This window comes from Lampris incognitus, chromosome 7 (genome assembly GCF_029633865.1).
Source record: "Lampris incognitus isolate fLamInc1 chromosome 7, fLamInc1.hap2, whole genome shotgun sequence".
In the NCBI taxonomy this organism is placed as follows: Eukaryota; Metazoa; Chordata; class Actinopteri; order Lampriformes; family Lampridae; genus Lampris; species Lampris incognitus.
This window is the reverse complement of record NC_079217.1, coordinates 53,465,031-53,482,689: the sequence shown is the minus strand read 5'-3', so window position 1 is coordinate 53,482,689 and position 17,659 is coordinate 53,465,031. Positions and strand designations below refer to the sequence as shown.

General features: G+C 42.2%; 1 protein-coding gene across 1 annotated transcript in view; it reads right to left on the bottom strand.

Moving 5' to 3' along the window:
• cul3b (cullin 3b) overlaps positions 1-16,816 on the bottom strand; it is a 52,674-nt gene extending 35,858 nt beyond the window's left edge. The window contains exons 1-2 of the mRNA XM_056283861.1: positions 16,478-16,816; positions 2,540-2,737 (exon numbers count right to left, since the gene is read on the bottom strand). Coding sequence (XP_056139836.1) covers positions 2,540-2,737; positions 16,478-16,540 — 261 coding nt within the window. The 5' untranslated portion in view covers positions 16,541-16,816. The remainder of the gene's footprint in view (positions 1-2,539; positions 2,738-16,477) is intronic.
• Positions 16,817-17,659: the final 843 nt, after the last annotated feature.

Below are 17,659 nucleotides of genomic sequence, written 5' to 3'. Positions count from 1 at the left end.
ATGCAAACTCCACACAGAGGACAACCCGGGACGACCCACAAGGTTGGACTACCCCGGGGCTCGAACCCAGGTCCTTCTTGCTGTGAGGCGATTGCACTAACCACTGCACCACCCTGTTTAGTTCCATTCTTAAAATGGAAATTTCTGATAAGATTACAAAAAGCTGCCAAATTTCAAGACTGACGAGCCACAGTAGCAGAAAGAAAAAGTTGCATTCACTTCCAGATTGTTAAATTTCAAGTCTATTCTAATGTCTCTACCAAACATGCTAAAACATGTATAGCAACAGTTAAAAGTGCTGTATGTATTTGAACCCTGATCTCTATCAAACAGCTATGAGAATAACAACAAATCAAAGCAAGTGAGAGAAAAAAATTCAATAGAAAGGTGGCAGATACACAGTAGGCTTATCAACAGCTGCCACATAATTTGCTCAAAATTGCAAGAGCACCCCACATTTTTGAGGGGCGTCAATTAACATCAAAACAACTCAGCTGTCCCATCGCCAGTATTCTTAAATGCAACAGAGATATGGGAGGTGAGGGGGGGGGGCGGTGAGTTTCAATCAGTACTATCCATTTCAATCAGCAACACCAGCTAATATTTACAAGTTATTTAGTGATTTAGCAAGGCCAAAATAGTTAACAAAGCACCTATAAATAGGATAAATGAATGAAAACATAAATTATCACATTTTCCAACCTGAGTGAAAAAAAGGCGAGCACACTGATAACGTGTTGGAAATAAATGAAGAGGATGTACTTTATCTTATCTTGCAAATGAATGTGTTACCATTTAAGGGTTAATGCATAACTTGAATAAGCAAATCTGAAACAGTTAAAGAAAAAAATGTTAAAATAATCTTTTTTGGAGGAGCTAAAAAGCACAGATGGTTTGTATTGAGTTTTAATAGATGCTGTCATGGAAAAAGCATTGTTTGTGAGGGCACTGCATGATACTTCATATTACCCGTTGACTTATTGTTCAAGGAGGTATTCACGTTATTTTTGTCTTCTTTTGGCTTGCTCCCTGTTTTTCAGAGGTCGCCACTTCGGATTTTAGTTTCCATTGGTACCATGTGAGAACACAGCACCAATGGCGGCCGTTGTTAACCTAGGCCTTGACTGACCCAGTATAGTCTTGTCAATCCGCATACTGATTTGGCAAAATTTTATGTCAGATACCCTTCCTGACACAACCACTAACCCTATGGACGGGGGCACAGGAAAAGTGCTGGATGCCATCCAGTATTCATGGACTTGTGCCCATGCCTGTTGCATTATTCACGTTATTTTTGCATGAGATGCAAAAGCCTTCATGATCCTTAATTGGTTAAAATATTGAATCTGAACACTTACAAGCTCCCAAATGTTCTTTATAAGCTGTAACAAGCCTAATTATACATCAATATTCGCCAAACAGATTCACATCACATATCAGATTGATTCCGCAGTGTAAAAATGTTTAAACGACCCTGGAAAATAAATTCATGCTACCCATAAAAGTGAGATTAAAATTGGGATGGGAATTTTCATTTTGTATTAAGTTTACCTAAATGTTTCTCTTATATTCAAGTTTTAGAGCCAAAAAAAGAGTCACTGTAGAAACTAAAAATTGTGCTAAACCTGCAACCAATCATGCCTAACCTAGGTGAAGAAAACTTGAAAAAGGAAGACCTAACTAAACTGCTTGAAACACTATGTTTATCCAGTGTTATGACACTGTGCATGTTACTGGATTGTTAAATAGAATACGATTACCTCACGTGGTCCTTTAATTGCCATATTTTGGCTTCTGTTTACCTTGAAATCAAGGTGTTAAATGGTAAATGGACTGCATTTATATAGCTCTTTTCCAGTCTACCAACCCCTCAAAGCTCTTGACAGTGTATGCCTCACATTCACCTATTCATACAGTGATGGCAGAGGCTGACATGCAAGTCGCTATCCTGCTCATCAGCAGTAGTTATGGGTTCAGTGTCTTGCTCAAGTACACTTCGAGACGCTCTGTGGAGGAGCCGGGGATTGTACCAGCAACCTTTCGATTACTAGACCACCCGCTCTACCTCCTGAGCCACGCTGCCCTGGGTTACTGTTTTCCCTCATGTTTTATGGTATGATACTTATTTTACAGATGCAAAACTTTTTCCCCTCCCAATGATTTAACGGACTCGACTTTTGATACTGTTTCAATGAGGTGCATACATTTCATTTGGGACTGTGACATGGCACTTTTTTTTTTATTATTGGCTGGACGAAAAGGTGGGTGTCAGATTCAGAAATGTTAAATTCTTCTTGAGAATCTGTTATAATAAACAGACTGGCCATGTTATGCTTCCAAATTCATTCCAGGTGTTGAAAGCAGGTTGCATAAAACAGTGGTACACTAGCTGGTTGAGTTGCTCAAAAGGCTACATTTTGCAAGGTAAGTTTAACCTGGATGTTGACTTTTGGCTTTAAGAAAAATCCTATGCTACCCATACTTAGTAAAAGCATGAAACTATGTAAGCTGCCTATTTGTGTATCTGACCATATCTTACTTTGTTGATGAGGTGCTCAGTGACGACTTCTCGCAGACCTGTGTAGAGCTTCTCGCCATGCTTATGGAGTACCATGGTGTAGGCGTTCCTGTACAACTCCTCAAAGCTCAGCCCACTGTTGTTCTTCCTCTGAATCTCTTGGATGGCATTCTTCAGTAGGTCCCAGATGTTGTTGACATACTTCTCATCCATCGTCATCTGCAACAAGCCGTCGGGTGAGGGGAAGGGGGAGGTTGTGGAGCAGGTAAAAGAGGAGTGAGAAGAAGGGCAATGTTTAGTGGTCCTTTTCCCCCTTTAAAGACCCTGACCTGCAAAAATCAAGCAATAAATGTTCTAAGGTAATTTCTCTACTTAAGGGACGATGAAATACAAAAACACATTCCATACAAAATGTGTTATTTTGCTCAAAAACGATTTTCCCAATTCTGAATGAAACAGTAGGAACATATTTGTGCTGTCACTGAACATGGGCCAGGAACGTTCTTATTTGTTCTGACTTCAAGGCTGAGGGGACAGTTTCAATAGAAATTCTCTTCAGAAACCACATGACTAGGTGGAGACTTTCAAATTGTTATATGGTAACCTTACTTCTTAGTATTATCCCCAAACTTAACCACGGTATCTGTAGCTACCAGCACTACAGTGCAAAATTTGACTTTTATACATGCATGATAATATGCATTAGCAGTCTTTGCCAATCGTGGTTTCAGACACAAATGTCACCAAGCATAGAAAAAGGAAAAAAAGCTGTTTCTGAGAGAAAAGGGCAAAAATAAATCCACTGTTGGATGGGGTCTTGAAATTGGATGACTGGCATCATACAGTATTTAGACAGAATTCTATCTAGTCATGATAATAGTCACTGATAATAATTGCACACAATGACAGATTCATGGGTACAGATATTCCTCTCCACATTTCCCTGCTCTGAGCTAAAATGGGGGATGCAATCTCCTTACATCCTCCCCCAAATCATTCCTTTCTCACTGGACTCTTACAGCTGATGCTGCAAGACTATGCATCAGAATGGAGGATTGAGTGTTGGTTTAAAAGTAGCCACCACATGCAAACTGTGTTCTTGAACAATGCAGGTTGAAAAAACTAGCATCAAAAAATTTTAATTGTTATGAATTTTCACTGTTTTTATTAAGGTGTGCCCGATATGTTGCTTTAGGCAGAAGCAAAAAAACAAAACAACAGTCTAGCTAATATTTTCACTAATCAGGTAGTCCTAATTGATTTGAATGAGAAAATAGCATGCGATGCTTTTCACAGAGCAGTGCAGAATCTTTTTTGCCAACAGTCAAGCAAAGTCATTGCAATGTCAATATCGCTTAGTTATTGTCTCATCATTGGAAATCTTTAATCATTTACTACTACTACTACTACTTTCGGCTGTTCCCATTAGGGGTCGCCACAGCAGATCATCCGTTTCCATGTCTTCTTGTCCTCTGTATCTTCCTCTGTCACACCAGCCATCTGTATGTCCTCTCTCACCACATCCATAAACCTCCTCTTTGGCCTTCCTCTTCTCCTCTTCCCTGGCAGCTCCATATTCAGCATCCTTCTCTCAATATATCCATTATCTCTCCTCCACGCATGTCCAAAACATCTCAACCTTGTCTCTCTTGCTTTGTCTCCAAACTGTCCAGCCTGAGCTGTCCCTCTAATATATTCATTCCTCATCCTAGCCTTCTTCGTCAATCCCAGTGAAAATCTTATCATCTTCAACTCTGCCACCTCCAGCTCCGCCTCCTGTCTTTTCCTCAGTGCCACTGTTTCCAGACCATATAACATAGCTGGTCTCACAACCATCTTGTAAACCTTCCCTTTACCTCTCTTGCTGGTACCCTTCTGTTGCAAATCACTCCTGACACTCTTCTCCACCCACTCCACCCTACCTGCACCCTCTTCTTCACCTCTCTCCTGTACTCCCCGTTATTTTGTACAGTTGACTCAAAGTATTAGAACTCATATGCCTTCGTCACCTCTACTCCTTGCATCTTCACCATTCCACTGTCCTCCCTCTCATTCACGCATAGGTATTCCATCTTCCTCCTACTGACTTTCATTCCTCTTCTCTCCAGTGCATACCTCCACCTCTCCAGGCTCCCCTCCACCTGCAACCTACTCTCACTACAGATCACAATGTCATTTGCAAACATCATAGTTCACGGAGACTCCTGCCTGATCTCGTCTGTCAACCTGTCCATCACCATTGCAAACACAAGAAAGGGCTCAGAGCTGATCCTTGATGTAATCTCACCTCCACCTTGAACCCATCTGTCTTTCAGACTGCTCACCTCACCACTGTCACACTTCCCTCATACATATCCTGCACCACTCCTACATACTTCTCTTTAACTCCCGACTTCTTCATACAATACCACACCTCCTCTCTTGGCACCCCGTCATATGCTTTCTCTAAATCCACAAAGACACAATGTAACTCCTTCTGTCCTTCTCTATACTTCTCAATCAACATTCTCAAAGCAAACATCACATCTGTAGTGCTCTTTCGTGGCATGAAACCATACTGCTGCTCGCTAATCGTCACCTCTCCTCTTAACCTAACTTCTATTACTCTTTCCCTGTGGCTGATCAACGTTATACCTCTGTTGTTGCTACAGTTCTGCACATCGCCCTTTTCTTGAAAATCAGTACCAGTATGCTTCTTCTCCACTCCTCAGGCATCCTCACTTTCTTCTTAGATTGTGTTAAACAATCTAGTTAAAAACTCTACTGGCATCTCCCCTAAACATCTCCATGCCTCCATATGTATGTCATCTGGATCAACTGCCTTTCCACTCTTCATCCTTTTCATAACTGCTCTCACTTCCTACTTGCTAATCCACCACACTTCCTGATTCACTATCCCCACATAATCCAACCTCTCTCTCTTTTTCTTCATTCATCAGCCCCTCAAAGTACTCCTTCCACCTTCACTACAAACTCTCCTCGCTTGTCAGCACATTTCCATCTCTATCCTTGATCACCCTTACATGCTGCACATCCTTTGCAGCTCGGTCCCTCTGTCTAGCCAATCGGTAAGTCCTTTTCTCCTTCCTTAGTGTCTAACCTTTCATGCAACTCACCATACGCCTTTTCCTTTGCCACCTCTCTCTTCGCTTGATGCTGCACCTCCTTGAACTCCTGTCTACTTTCTTCATCTCTCTCCCTATCCCGCTTCTTTGCCAACCTCTTCCTCTGTATACTTTGCTGTACTTCCTCGTTCCACCATCAAGTCTCCTTGTCTTCCTTCCTCTGTCCTAATGACACACCAAGTATCTTCCTAGCTGTCTCCCTCACTATTTCTGCAGTGCTTGCCCAGTCATCTGGTAACTCTTCACTACCACCCAGTGCCCGTTTTAACTCCTCCCTGAACTCCACACAACAGTCTTCCTTCTTCAGCTTCCACCATTTGATCCTTGGCTCTGCCTTCACTCTCTTCATCATTCTCTTCATTTTCATCATTCTCTTTTTCAAAGGAGGACTCTGGAGACCTCTTCTTGGTCTCCAAAGTCATCCTACATACCACCGTTCGAGGCTGCCTAGCTATGTTCTCCTGTTACCACCTTGCAGTCTCCAATCCCTTTCAGATCTCGCCTTCTACATAAGATATAATCCACCTGTGTGCACTTTCCTCCACTCTTGTACGTCACCGTGTTCCTCCCTCTTCTTGAAATATGTATTCACTGCAACCATTTTCATCCTTTTCGCAAAATCCACCACCATCTGTCCTTCCACGAAGGAAATCTTTACTTATATTATATTATTATTAATTACATCAATTAGTAACATACTAATATTAGTAACATTAATATTAGAGTAGTATATATTAGCGTAATATGTTGTTTTAGAGTGCGTTGGAGGGGCAGCTTAGGCTGGACGGTTTAGAGACAAAGAAAGAGAGGCAAGATTGAGATGGTTTGGGCATGTGTGGAGGAGACATGCTGGGTATATTGGGAGAAGGATGCTGAATATGGAGCTGCCAGGGAAGAGGGAAAGAGGAAGGCCACAGAAGAGATTTATGGATGTGGCGAGAGAGGACACGCATGTGACTGGTATGACAGAGGAAGATGCAGAGGACAGGAAGAGATGGAAAAGGATGAGCCGCTTCGATGACCCCTAACGGGAGCAGCTGAAAGTAGTAGTAGTAGTAGTAGATATCAATTAGTAACATACAAAGTGCTGTGTATGACGCAGTCCCTTTGGATCATTGTTTTCTACTAACTCCTAAGATAAGGCATTGAACCCCCCCCCCCAAAAAAAAACCTGTTGAAAGCCAATCTGGTCTCCCCAACTACTAGGGTGATCACATACCAAAGTTTTGAACTTCAACACAATACTAGTAAACAAACTGATATTCAATGCCATTTTTGACACACACACACAACTAGGGAAAATGTTATGTTAGCTAAAAATTGTTTTTATAATGCTAATTTTGGCCACACTAGCTACCGAGCTAAAGTTGTTTTAAGTATTTACATATTCTGACTAACTTCAGGCGGCATGGTGGCACAGTGGTTAGCACGTTCGCCTCACAGCAAGAAGGTCCGGGATTTGAGCCCCGGGGTAGGCCAACCTTGGGGGTCATCCCGGTTCATCCTCTGTGTGGAGTTTGCATGTTCTCCCCATGTCTGCGTGGGTTTCCTCTGAGGGCTCCAGTTTCCTCTCACAGTCCAAAAACATATAGGTCAGGTGAATCGGCCATACTAAATTGTCCCTAGGTATGAAAATGTGTGTGTGTGTGTGGGCCCTGTGTGATGGCCTGGCAGCCTGTCCAGGGTGTCTCCCCACCTGCCACCCAATGACTGCTGGGATAGGCTCCAGCATCCCTGCGACCCTGAGAGCAGGATAAGCGGTTCGGATAATGGAATGGACTAACTTCAATCATATTAAAAAAAAAACTTTTTTATATACATATATATAGTAACATTTTACAATAGCGTTCCCCAATTTTTTTCTTAGGAGGGCCAGCTCATTCTGCCTGGCTCCTTGGGAGGGACAGAGTATGTCAGTAACAGTAAATAGTACTGTGGACAACAACAGGTCAACTTTAGTTGAATGTTAACCCATTATACCCAATGATATATTTCAATATACTATTATTAGCTGGGTTTATTTTACATTGCCATGGCACATTGTCAAAGTTGTGTATAAAACATAATAGGGAGGTAAGTAGAATTCCATCCATCCATCCATTATCCAAACCGCCCATCCTAGTGAGGGTTGCGGGGATGCTGGAGCCTATCCCAGCAGGTAAGTAGAATTTAAAAATCAAATCAAACTAATTCTTAAGCATTCCAACTATTATCATCTTTTATTCAACAATTTTAGTGCAAGTAGTGAAATACATAAGAGTGCAGTATATACACTGCAGGCACTGCAGACTTCGCATGAACAATTCAACAAGTGAACAAGAAACAAGCGAAGGAAAAGACTTACAAGTACCTAAATGAGTCCTTTAGAAAGCTTATTAATTATTTAGCAAGTAATTAACGATTTGGAGGAAAAGCTTCGTCTTCCTTCTCTTCTCTTCTCTGACTGACTGACACAGCATAAGCATGCATAAAGTCATTTGTATCACATATGACAATTGAAAAAACAAACAAAGTTTACCTCCCCATGTTTCCTAGTGTGAACTATGGGCTTGTATCTTTCTGACGAGTAGGTTGAAGTCAGGCTCCATTCTGGCCACAGCCAATCTCAATGAGTGGCGAAAATGTTCATCAGTGAGTCTTGATCTCATCTGACTTTTCAGAAGCTTCATCCTTGAGAACGTTTGCTTGCATATATAAGTGCTGCTGAAGATCGTGCACGTCTTGATACTGTGCATTTTAATGTTTGGATAAGTGTCATTGGGTAGGGCAGCATAAAGTCAATCAATCTGCCTGACTTGAATGCATCTCTCAGTGCATCACAGTTTTGTAAGTTGGCCAACTTGAGCTGAAGAGAGGGCAGGGCCTCATAGATGTCTGCAGCAAATGGGTTCTGAAATAGATGAACGTCTTTTGTGTTGAGATGTAGCTCACCTCAAACTCCATTGTCAACATTTTCAGTGCCTCTACATACTTTGTGACAGGGAACGGTACCCGTCGGTCCTCAGTGGCTACATTTTGTGTTGCAGAAAGATGAGTAAAGTTTCCATCACTCACCTGCTGCAAAAGCAGCTGTAGTTTCACCTGGAATGTCTTAATATGGGAGTACATTTCACAGATTAGTTTCCCTGTGCCTTGTAGCTGCAGATTGAGACCATTGAGATATTCTGTCATGTCAGTTAGAAAGGCAAGGTGCCATTTCCACTCTGGGTCTGTCAGCTCCATGACAGTTCTGTCTTTTGACTGAAGAAACGCATCAACCTCGGGAAGCAGCTAATAGAAGCACTTCAAAACTCTGCTGCGACTTAGCCATTGCATTTCTGTGTGGTACATACAGTACAGTACATCCCTGTAATTGCATCCTAGCTCAGAGAGAAATTCTTGGAACTGCCTATGGTCGAGTCCATTCGCCCGGATGAAGTTCACACTTTACACCACAACAGATTCCTACTTAACCACTTTGCAGCACAGCGCTTGCTGGTGAATAAGGCAATGACTTTGCATTGGCTATGCATGTCCTTGCTCATCTCTGTGTTAATGCGACCGATTAGTCCCCTTGTGGCGCCAATCATGTTTGGTGCTCCGTCCGTTGTTATGCTTAATAACTTTGACCAGTCAAGTCTAGGGTTGGGTATCGTTTGAAAATTTTCGATACCGATACCAAACCCATTGCTCCGATTCGATACCTAAATGATACTTTTCGATACTATATATTATGAGAACCTTGTAGGATTATCAGCAAACTACTTTTCTATACAGCGAGCACCATAATTCATTAACACATTGTGTTATTTTGGTTCTGTACTCTCGCACTTTGAGATTGAAAGGATACAATGACAATGAGGTCAATGTGCAGACTGACATCTTTAATGTATGTTTGCTCATTCTCATTTAGCATTCTTATGCAGGAAGATATGCATAGTATCTGCCCTTTCTGGCAGGAGACGGGCCCTTTCTACAGTAATTGTGTCCCAAGCTGTTGAGAATGTTTGCTCAACCGGAGTGGAGGATGCTTGGGGACACAAGTACCTAGCATTTAGACCAAACAAGACTGGTAAAGTCTCCTTTCTCTCAAACCACCAGAATACTGGATTTGTTGAGGTCAACACATTAGGTAGGCTTCTATACAGCTCCAACTCCTTTCTTGCCCTCTCTGCTTCAGTCAGTGCGTTTGTGTTGACACCCTCCACATTTCCGCTGATGGTTAGGGCCCTGGCTTCGTCCTCAAAGAGTTCATGTATTTACTGTTACTTTTCCTAGTAGATCGTTGCAAACGTAATTTACCTAAAAGATGGAGATTCAACTGTATTGAAGGGCTGCTACCCCTTAACTATGAAGCGGGTTACAGCCCGGTGACTTTCCTCTCTCTTTTCTTTCCTCATCTCATCTTAGCATTGGTACTAGCCAAAGAGAATGGAGTCACAGAGACTTGACTTGGCTCGACTTGGCGAACTACACTACTGCAGGCTTGGAGTAGGGAAAAATGAAACAGGAGATAAAGTCAGGAAAATGCAGAGCTAACGTTTTTGGGTTTTTTTTTAACCTCAGACTGCTGTTAACTAAAGTTAGCAAGTGCTAGCTACGTTAGCTTCATTTTTATAACCTAGCGTAGCTAACGTTCTATGTCATTAGACTAGCTTCATTTCTTTTGTTTTACCTCAGACATACTGTTAACGTCAGAACCAGGAACACTTGACAGAACCGTCCTTACCTGTTTCATCATTGCTAGCAGTGGCACCAGAAGACCCAGTGGCAGACGTTCCAGAGCTAACGTTAGCGTCGGCAGCAACACGGACATTAACGTTATCAAACACAGAGCAGTTGTCCACTCGGAAATTTATCCCATGCGTGATCAGATGTTTCATCACATTCGACGTATTCTCAGACTTGGGTTTGGTGATCGCTTTGCAGCGATTGCATTTTACTGTGTCAGGTTTGCCGTTTATTTTTTTACAAAGCGTAGCCACGCTTTGGAACGCAACTTGCCCGCGAGTTTTCAGCTCCAACCAGTCACTCACGAGACACACACGCATACCAAATAGCTTCATGCTGATTTGTTAGTCTGTGTACAACAACGCCGGCAGTGATTGGATGGCTGCGATAGCGTTCACGTCGTCTACCGTAAAGTATCGAAAGTTGGCACCGTTTTCCCCCCAAAGAGTTTGATACTCGGTAGGACCGAGATATTTCAGTCGGTGCCATATGGGCACCATTTTCGATACCCAACTCTAGTCAAGTCCCAAGTTTCCAATGGTTTGACAAACCTTGTCAAAAATGTCTCTGCCAGTTGTTGTGCCTTTGAGGCTTTATAGTGCTGCAAGCTCCTCGGATACCTCCAAATTTGTCCCATCTACTCCGCAAACAAAAAATTAACAGCTGCGCGGTGTCCTTAATAGGGTTGGGTATCGAAAGCGAAATATCTCGGTCCTACCGAGTATCCAACTCTTTGGGAAAAAAAAACGGTGCTAAATTTCGATACTTTATGGTAGACGACGTGAACTCTATCGCAGCCAGCCAATCACTACCAGCGTTATTGTACACAGGCGACTGACTGACAAATCAGCATGAAGCTCTCGTGACTGCGTTGGAGTTGAAAACTGGCGGGCAAGACTCAGTGAGCTACTATGCATTCCAAAGCGTGGCTACACTTTGTAAAAATAGACAGCAAACCTGACACAGTAAAATGCAACCGCTGCAAAGCGATCATCAAATGCAAGCCTGGGAATATGTCGAATATGATGAAACATCTGATCACACATGGGATACATTTACGAGTGGACAACTGCTCTGTGTTTGATAACGTTAACATTAGCTCTGGCACGTCTGCTGCTGGGTCTTCTTCTGGTGCCACTGCTAGCAATGATGAAACAGGTAAGGACGGTTATGATGATGTATATAAATAGGCTCACATACATTAAAGATGTCAGTCTGCACGTTGACCTCATTGTCATTGTTGACCTCACTTTCAATCTCAAAGTGCTAGAGTTCAGAACCAAAATAACACAACATGTCAATGAATTATGGTGCTCGCTGTATAGAAAAGTAGTTTGTTGATAATCCTATAAGGTTTTCACAATATATAGTATCGAAAAAGGTATTGTTTAGGTATCATATCGACTTGGAGGTATTGGGGTTGGTATCAGTATCGAAAATTTTCGAATGATACCCAACCCTAGTCCTTAATATCGTTGCTTTTGTCAAGTGCAAGCGAGAGAAAAACAACAAGGTTTCTCTTGCAGCTGATCGTGCACATTGGCTCTCATCTCTTCAATTCTCCGTGTAATTGTACTTGCTGAAAAACTCACACAACACAGGGCATTTTTTTTTTTTTAATCGAGACACAGCTCCTCTGTGATTGCAGTTAAACACTGTTTCACGAACTCACCTTCGGTGAAGGCCTTCCTGTTCTTAGCTATCAGTCTCACCACACGAAAGCTAGCCCATAGGTATGACTGGTTCTGCTGAGCTTGCCTAAAAAATGTATTCTGCTGTGTAGCTAGCACACCCCTTAGTTTTCTTCTCTTGTCCGTCCCCACTTGTCAGTCCATTGTCAGTCCAATATCAGCCCATTGTTCATTGAACAACCGGCACTCATGATGAATTTTTCGTTGACGATTCATCTTTGATATTTCCTCGGAAAATAACAGAAAATTATCGAGCTAGGCTAAACCCCCCCCCCCACCCATTACAATATTCTTGAGGTGTGAACTGCGACGGGAGCCTGTGCGGCGCAAATGGTTGCTATGGTGACTAAATGGCCGTCTATATACAGTAGCCAGCAGAGGAAAAAATGTGGACTTTCAAGTGAAATGCACCTTAGGGGGGAAAGTCAATGAATAAACCAGAGGGCTGGATACAATATATCACAAACAATGCTTCGGGGGCCACCCAGAATGCAGGGGCGGACCGTATCCGGCCCGGGAGCCGTAGTTTGGGGCCCACTCCTTTGCATCAACGTTAATCTATAAACAAAGCAAAAATACAGATAAGGACTACCAGCTTGCTAGCCAACGACAAGCACAATCCACCTTCAAAAACCCTTTTCAGCCATTTTAACCATTTACCTAAATTAGCTCTGAACTGTTTCCCAAGTTAATATTAACTTGCCAGCAAGCTAACTTAGTTAACTAACTAGTTAGTTTGTTAACACTTGTGATCGGCTCACCCAAGACGCATGTTAATGCCAGATGTGAACAGGGCCCAAGTTACCTTAGCTAATGGTAAAGTGTACCACCACATTGAAGCTCGACAACACGTTTGATAAGACATAAACTTAACAAATATGACCTCAATTAACATCAATACAACTGTAAAATTATGTCAAGTTGAAAAATTAGCTATTTGTTGTTGACAACACAGTAACGTTACAATGTCAGCACTCTGGAGCAGTTTTACAAAGTGTTCATCAGCCAGCATACATGACCACAGCACAGCAGAGTGGCACGCATTTATCATACTGTAGAGTAGAATTTTCACTGCATGTCTGCAGAATTTTACAACTTCGTTTAACTCCATTAAAATTGACCAAAACAGAAAATTAGAGTATTTTCATTGAACTATAAAGCCACCTTTTTTCTATAAAGCAAAACGAAATCTTTTCCCCAACTGAAAATAAACAGTGTAACAGTAAATGTTATTACTAGGGCAAAAGGACAGTAGTGTTTTGGGGAGGAAGCAAGAAAGACCTGTCTCTTTCTCACCAACTCTCTGCTTGTGTGAATGTGGTGTGTGTGCATATGCGCATACGTATGCATGTGTGCGTGCGCATGCACACTGCGGCCATTCTCTTTCTCAGCCATTTTGACAAACCAACTTTGGTTCTCTTGCTAACAAACTACAGGATAGTGAAGCTGGTATAGCCTGAGCAGCGAGTCCACTCTCAGGGAAGTAAAAAGTTTTGTAGCACTCAGTGAAAAGAAAGAAAGAAAGAAAGAAAGAAGGAAAGAAAGCCACTTTATTTTGTTATTGTATTCTTACAACAAATTGTATTCTTACAATGAATTAGTTCTCTATATTTAACCCATCCTATTGTAGAGGAGCAGTGGGCAAAAAGACAGGCCGGGCTGAACTCAAATGGTTGACGCTACATGAACTTCTTGTGTGACAGGGTCAAAATTTTGACTTTTGATTTCAACTTTATTTTGCCATTCTGTAAGCTATTCCTTCATGCTCTGGGCAAGCAGCCGCCTTTATAATTTGTATAATCAATATTCTTGATTAAGAAGGTAACCTAGGAAATGTCTAATCAATATTCTTGATTAAGAAGGTAACCTAGGACATATCTTTCATTCACAGAACTAGCATACTGCATACTTTATACCAAGGGTGCACAGCTTACAGCCTGAAAGGGCTGTATGTACCACCAATGAATGTTCCAAAATAAAAACATTTTAAAATACACATAGCAGCCACGTCTAATTCAGTTAGATAAATTAGTTAAATGTGATACACTGCCACTCATTGCCTGTTTTCCAATATTTCAACCGTCATTACTTTGTAGCTCATATTTTCTTCCATCTTAGAATGGTCAGCGCGTGATTTCATTTGTCGTACACAACTTGTACTACCCATCCCTTCAATGAGTGAGTTTGTGAAAGACTATGATCAAGATTTATGACATTCTTTGACTGGTCTTCAAAAACAAGCACTCAGCATCATATTTTTGGCATGGCCAATAATTTGTATGATCAGTTAAAAAGCAAAATAAATGACATCACATTTTTCTGCTGCTTTGGATAAGAACACAGACATGACAGATAGAGCACAGTTCTCAATATTTATCTGTGGTGTCAGCAAAACATGTCGAGTCTATCAAGAACTTGTATCACTTGCACGGAGAAACTTATTCGAAAATATGCAGTGCCTTCAACAGTACAGTCGAGAACCCAAATTTATCATTGAATGGGCAAGTCTCTGGGACAACTGATGGTGCTACTGCCATGCTTTATCAGATTTCGGAAGAGGCACCTAGGACCAGACCTCGCACGCACGCAGCACAACTAAAACATTACCACTGTCTAATTCAACATTAGGCATGGGCAGACATTTTTTTTCTGTTGCTGTAGTTACTGATATTACTGGGGGGTTTTTCCCGCTAATTTCTTTTGTTGTAAGCTAGCATTCAAGCATTAACAGTATGGTTATATTTTGTAGTTTGTGTGTGTAAAGTACCGAGTCACAACTAAGCTCCAAGCACTACTTAGCAATTGTAGTCCAACTCATTTCAATTTGGTGTGGTGTAAATATGGAGTTAGTAAATACCCAAGTTAATTAAGTTGTAACCAATTTACTAACCGGTAATGCTGAACATCCGTGAGAGATTATAGAGCTATCTTGTTCATGGTCTGTTCTTCAAGCTCACTAAAGGCTGTGGTCCAGAACATTTAAATCAAACATTTACATTTCCACCGTTCTTATTGCTCTGCTGTGACCTTTTCTTTTTAATTGTAAATACAACAATTTCTATCAGTACTTTTTGTCTTTAATCCCTTTGATTTTTTTTGAACTAGTGTCAAAGGATCCTGCAACAAGTTAAATTAGTTAACCACAAGGTTTCTAATTCATATACCTTACCAACTGACCTGGCAGACTGTCAAGCTGGAACTGGCCATGAAAATGTATCTACTTCATATCTTTCAATGACATTACAGAGTCAATCACTAAGGCCAATCAGTGGTTTGTTCTGCCCTTGACTGAGATGTGGTTGCAGCGTTATTACAATAATCACTAGCTGGACTGATAGTTTTATGTAGTTTTCTGATAAAACCCTCTTTCGGAGGTCATGAGGATTTTTGTCAGCAACCACAGAGGCCAACATATAGCCATATATGTGCCCCAAAAATAAGAAAACTGCATGAAGCTACTTAATATGTAACAGTTCCACTGCACAGAACACTTTGTGCCCCGTCTCTCCAGGCAAGCCCAAACACATGCATGTCAAGAAGCTGTTCTAATGTTAGTTTCTTGGACTCACTCAAAATCCTCTCTACAATAATACCAGGTTTACGAAAATCTGGTTATTCTGCGTAACTTGAAATCAATTACTCACGGACGAGTAATCAGCCAAGTATTTGGGTAATCAGCCAAATGTAGGTAAGCTGGATTCATGTTTCTGACAGCGCACAGGGTTATTTTGCCGAAACATGGCCCGATCAATGGTCTTAGAAACCAAGTGTTTGCGGACGGATTATGAAGTGGAACGCACCAACAGAGGCTGCGGTAGCAACAAAGTAACCTCCAGGCAGTTCTGGCATGATAATCATTATGGGACACGGATGAAACTTTAACGCGTTTACCGTTTACAACTGTCAACGTTTGGACGCGTTTCTCCGCCAACTACAGCAGCTTCCCAGAAACGATGTGAAAACTCGACGGCACCCTGGTACACAAATGCCATTTTACATCTGTTACTGTGACACAAGGAAAACATTAATTTGACTGGTAAAGCTAAAAAAAAGAGAAGAAAAAGACTGAAACAACAAGTGTCAGGAGCCCCATCAAACACTGCTAACGGCTGCTCAGCCAACGAGAGCGTGACGACAAATCCAATTTGTTGGCTTTAAACACCAGCTAGCTAGCTGGGTGGGTAAATGACAGCTCGTTAGTAATCTTATCAAGTTGGCAGTGTTTCGAGATGGTTAACCAACTAACCGGTCAGCTACTTGGTAATGAGCTGGGCGGGCGAAAAATTTTGACGGCTGCCGTTTGTTTACGAACAGGAAGGCCATACCTCCTGCTCAGCTGGTTAGCCGGTTAGCATCGGGCGGGCCGCTCAGACCACGACGGTCGAGTCACCGCCTGTCGGGCAGACGGCGCGACTAAGGCGGTGTATACTTACGGGGAAAGCCCGTATCCTCATCTTGGTGTCCTTCTTGGTGCCGCCTTTGCTGAGATTGGACATGGTTACCTCGTCCCGTGTGTTACTTCTTTACATTAAAGTGTTATTTGGAAAGGGGACGGGGACGTCTGCTGGTTAACGGAGCAGCCGCGGAGCGTTCACTCGACCCTACTCATAGGACCGCGGGGTGCCAGACGCAAGTTTATTGTTGAGAGCCCCGGAGCCGACGCTTCTTTACGGCGCAATGGCGGACTACCTGCAGTCTCCAGTGCGCAGGGCTGCTTGGGTTTAAACTCACGCGAGAAATCAGTAATTCGGGAACGTTTCGCACGTGAAACTTTCCCGGAGACCCGCCGCAGCGCTTCTCCCTCCGCCGGAGAGGGGGGGGGGGGGAGTTGCCTCGAGAATACGCGCGCATCAAAACACAGGTTTAACCGGGGGGTTAAAACGTATCTCTACAAGTTACGTCACCCAAACTAAATGGGGAGTGTTGAATTTGGCTGTCCATGATTTGCCTGTCCGTTGCTACCGTTAGGCCTTCGGGCGGTTAACGCTTCCATTCATTCCCATGAAATACTCATCATATTTCAAATTAAAAAATAAATAAATATATATATAGCGAAATGCCCGGCGCGACTTCAGTTCAAAAACCGTGTCCACCCAAAATGATGGGTTATTCATGAGGAAGTTTTAATAGACTGGCAGGTGCTTCAAACGGCATATATAGCTTTGCGCTGAAATGAACGTAGGTGCGGTTATGCGGCTGTATCCTTCCGAGACCATACACGGGAAGGCGTCAGGAAAGCGGCCTAATCTCTGTTTCAGTTCAACAAGGACGACTCAGATTACCTGATTAGAATGTCGCCTCTCTGATGTCGTTTGGAACCATTGTTTTTTTTAACAAGTAAACATTTTATTTCTCAGTAACTTCTGTTGTTATTGTAAACTACTGTAAATTACTAATAAGACACGTTAGCCCCTAGCTAACGGATCCAATCTTTTAGCCGAGCGGTTAGTGATGTCGCCTTGTGGTGCAGTACACCTCGTATCGAATCCCGCACCGGGCAAGAAAATAACCGGTTACACATTGTTTTTTTTAACAAGTAAACATTTTATTTATCAGTAACTTCTGTTGTTATTGTAAACTACTAATAAGACACGTTAGCCCCTAGTTAACGGGTC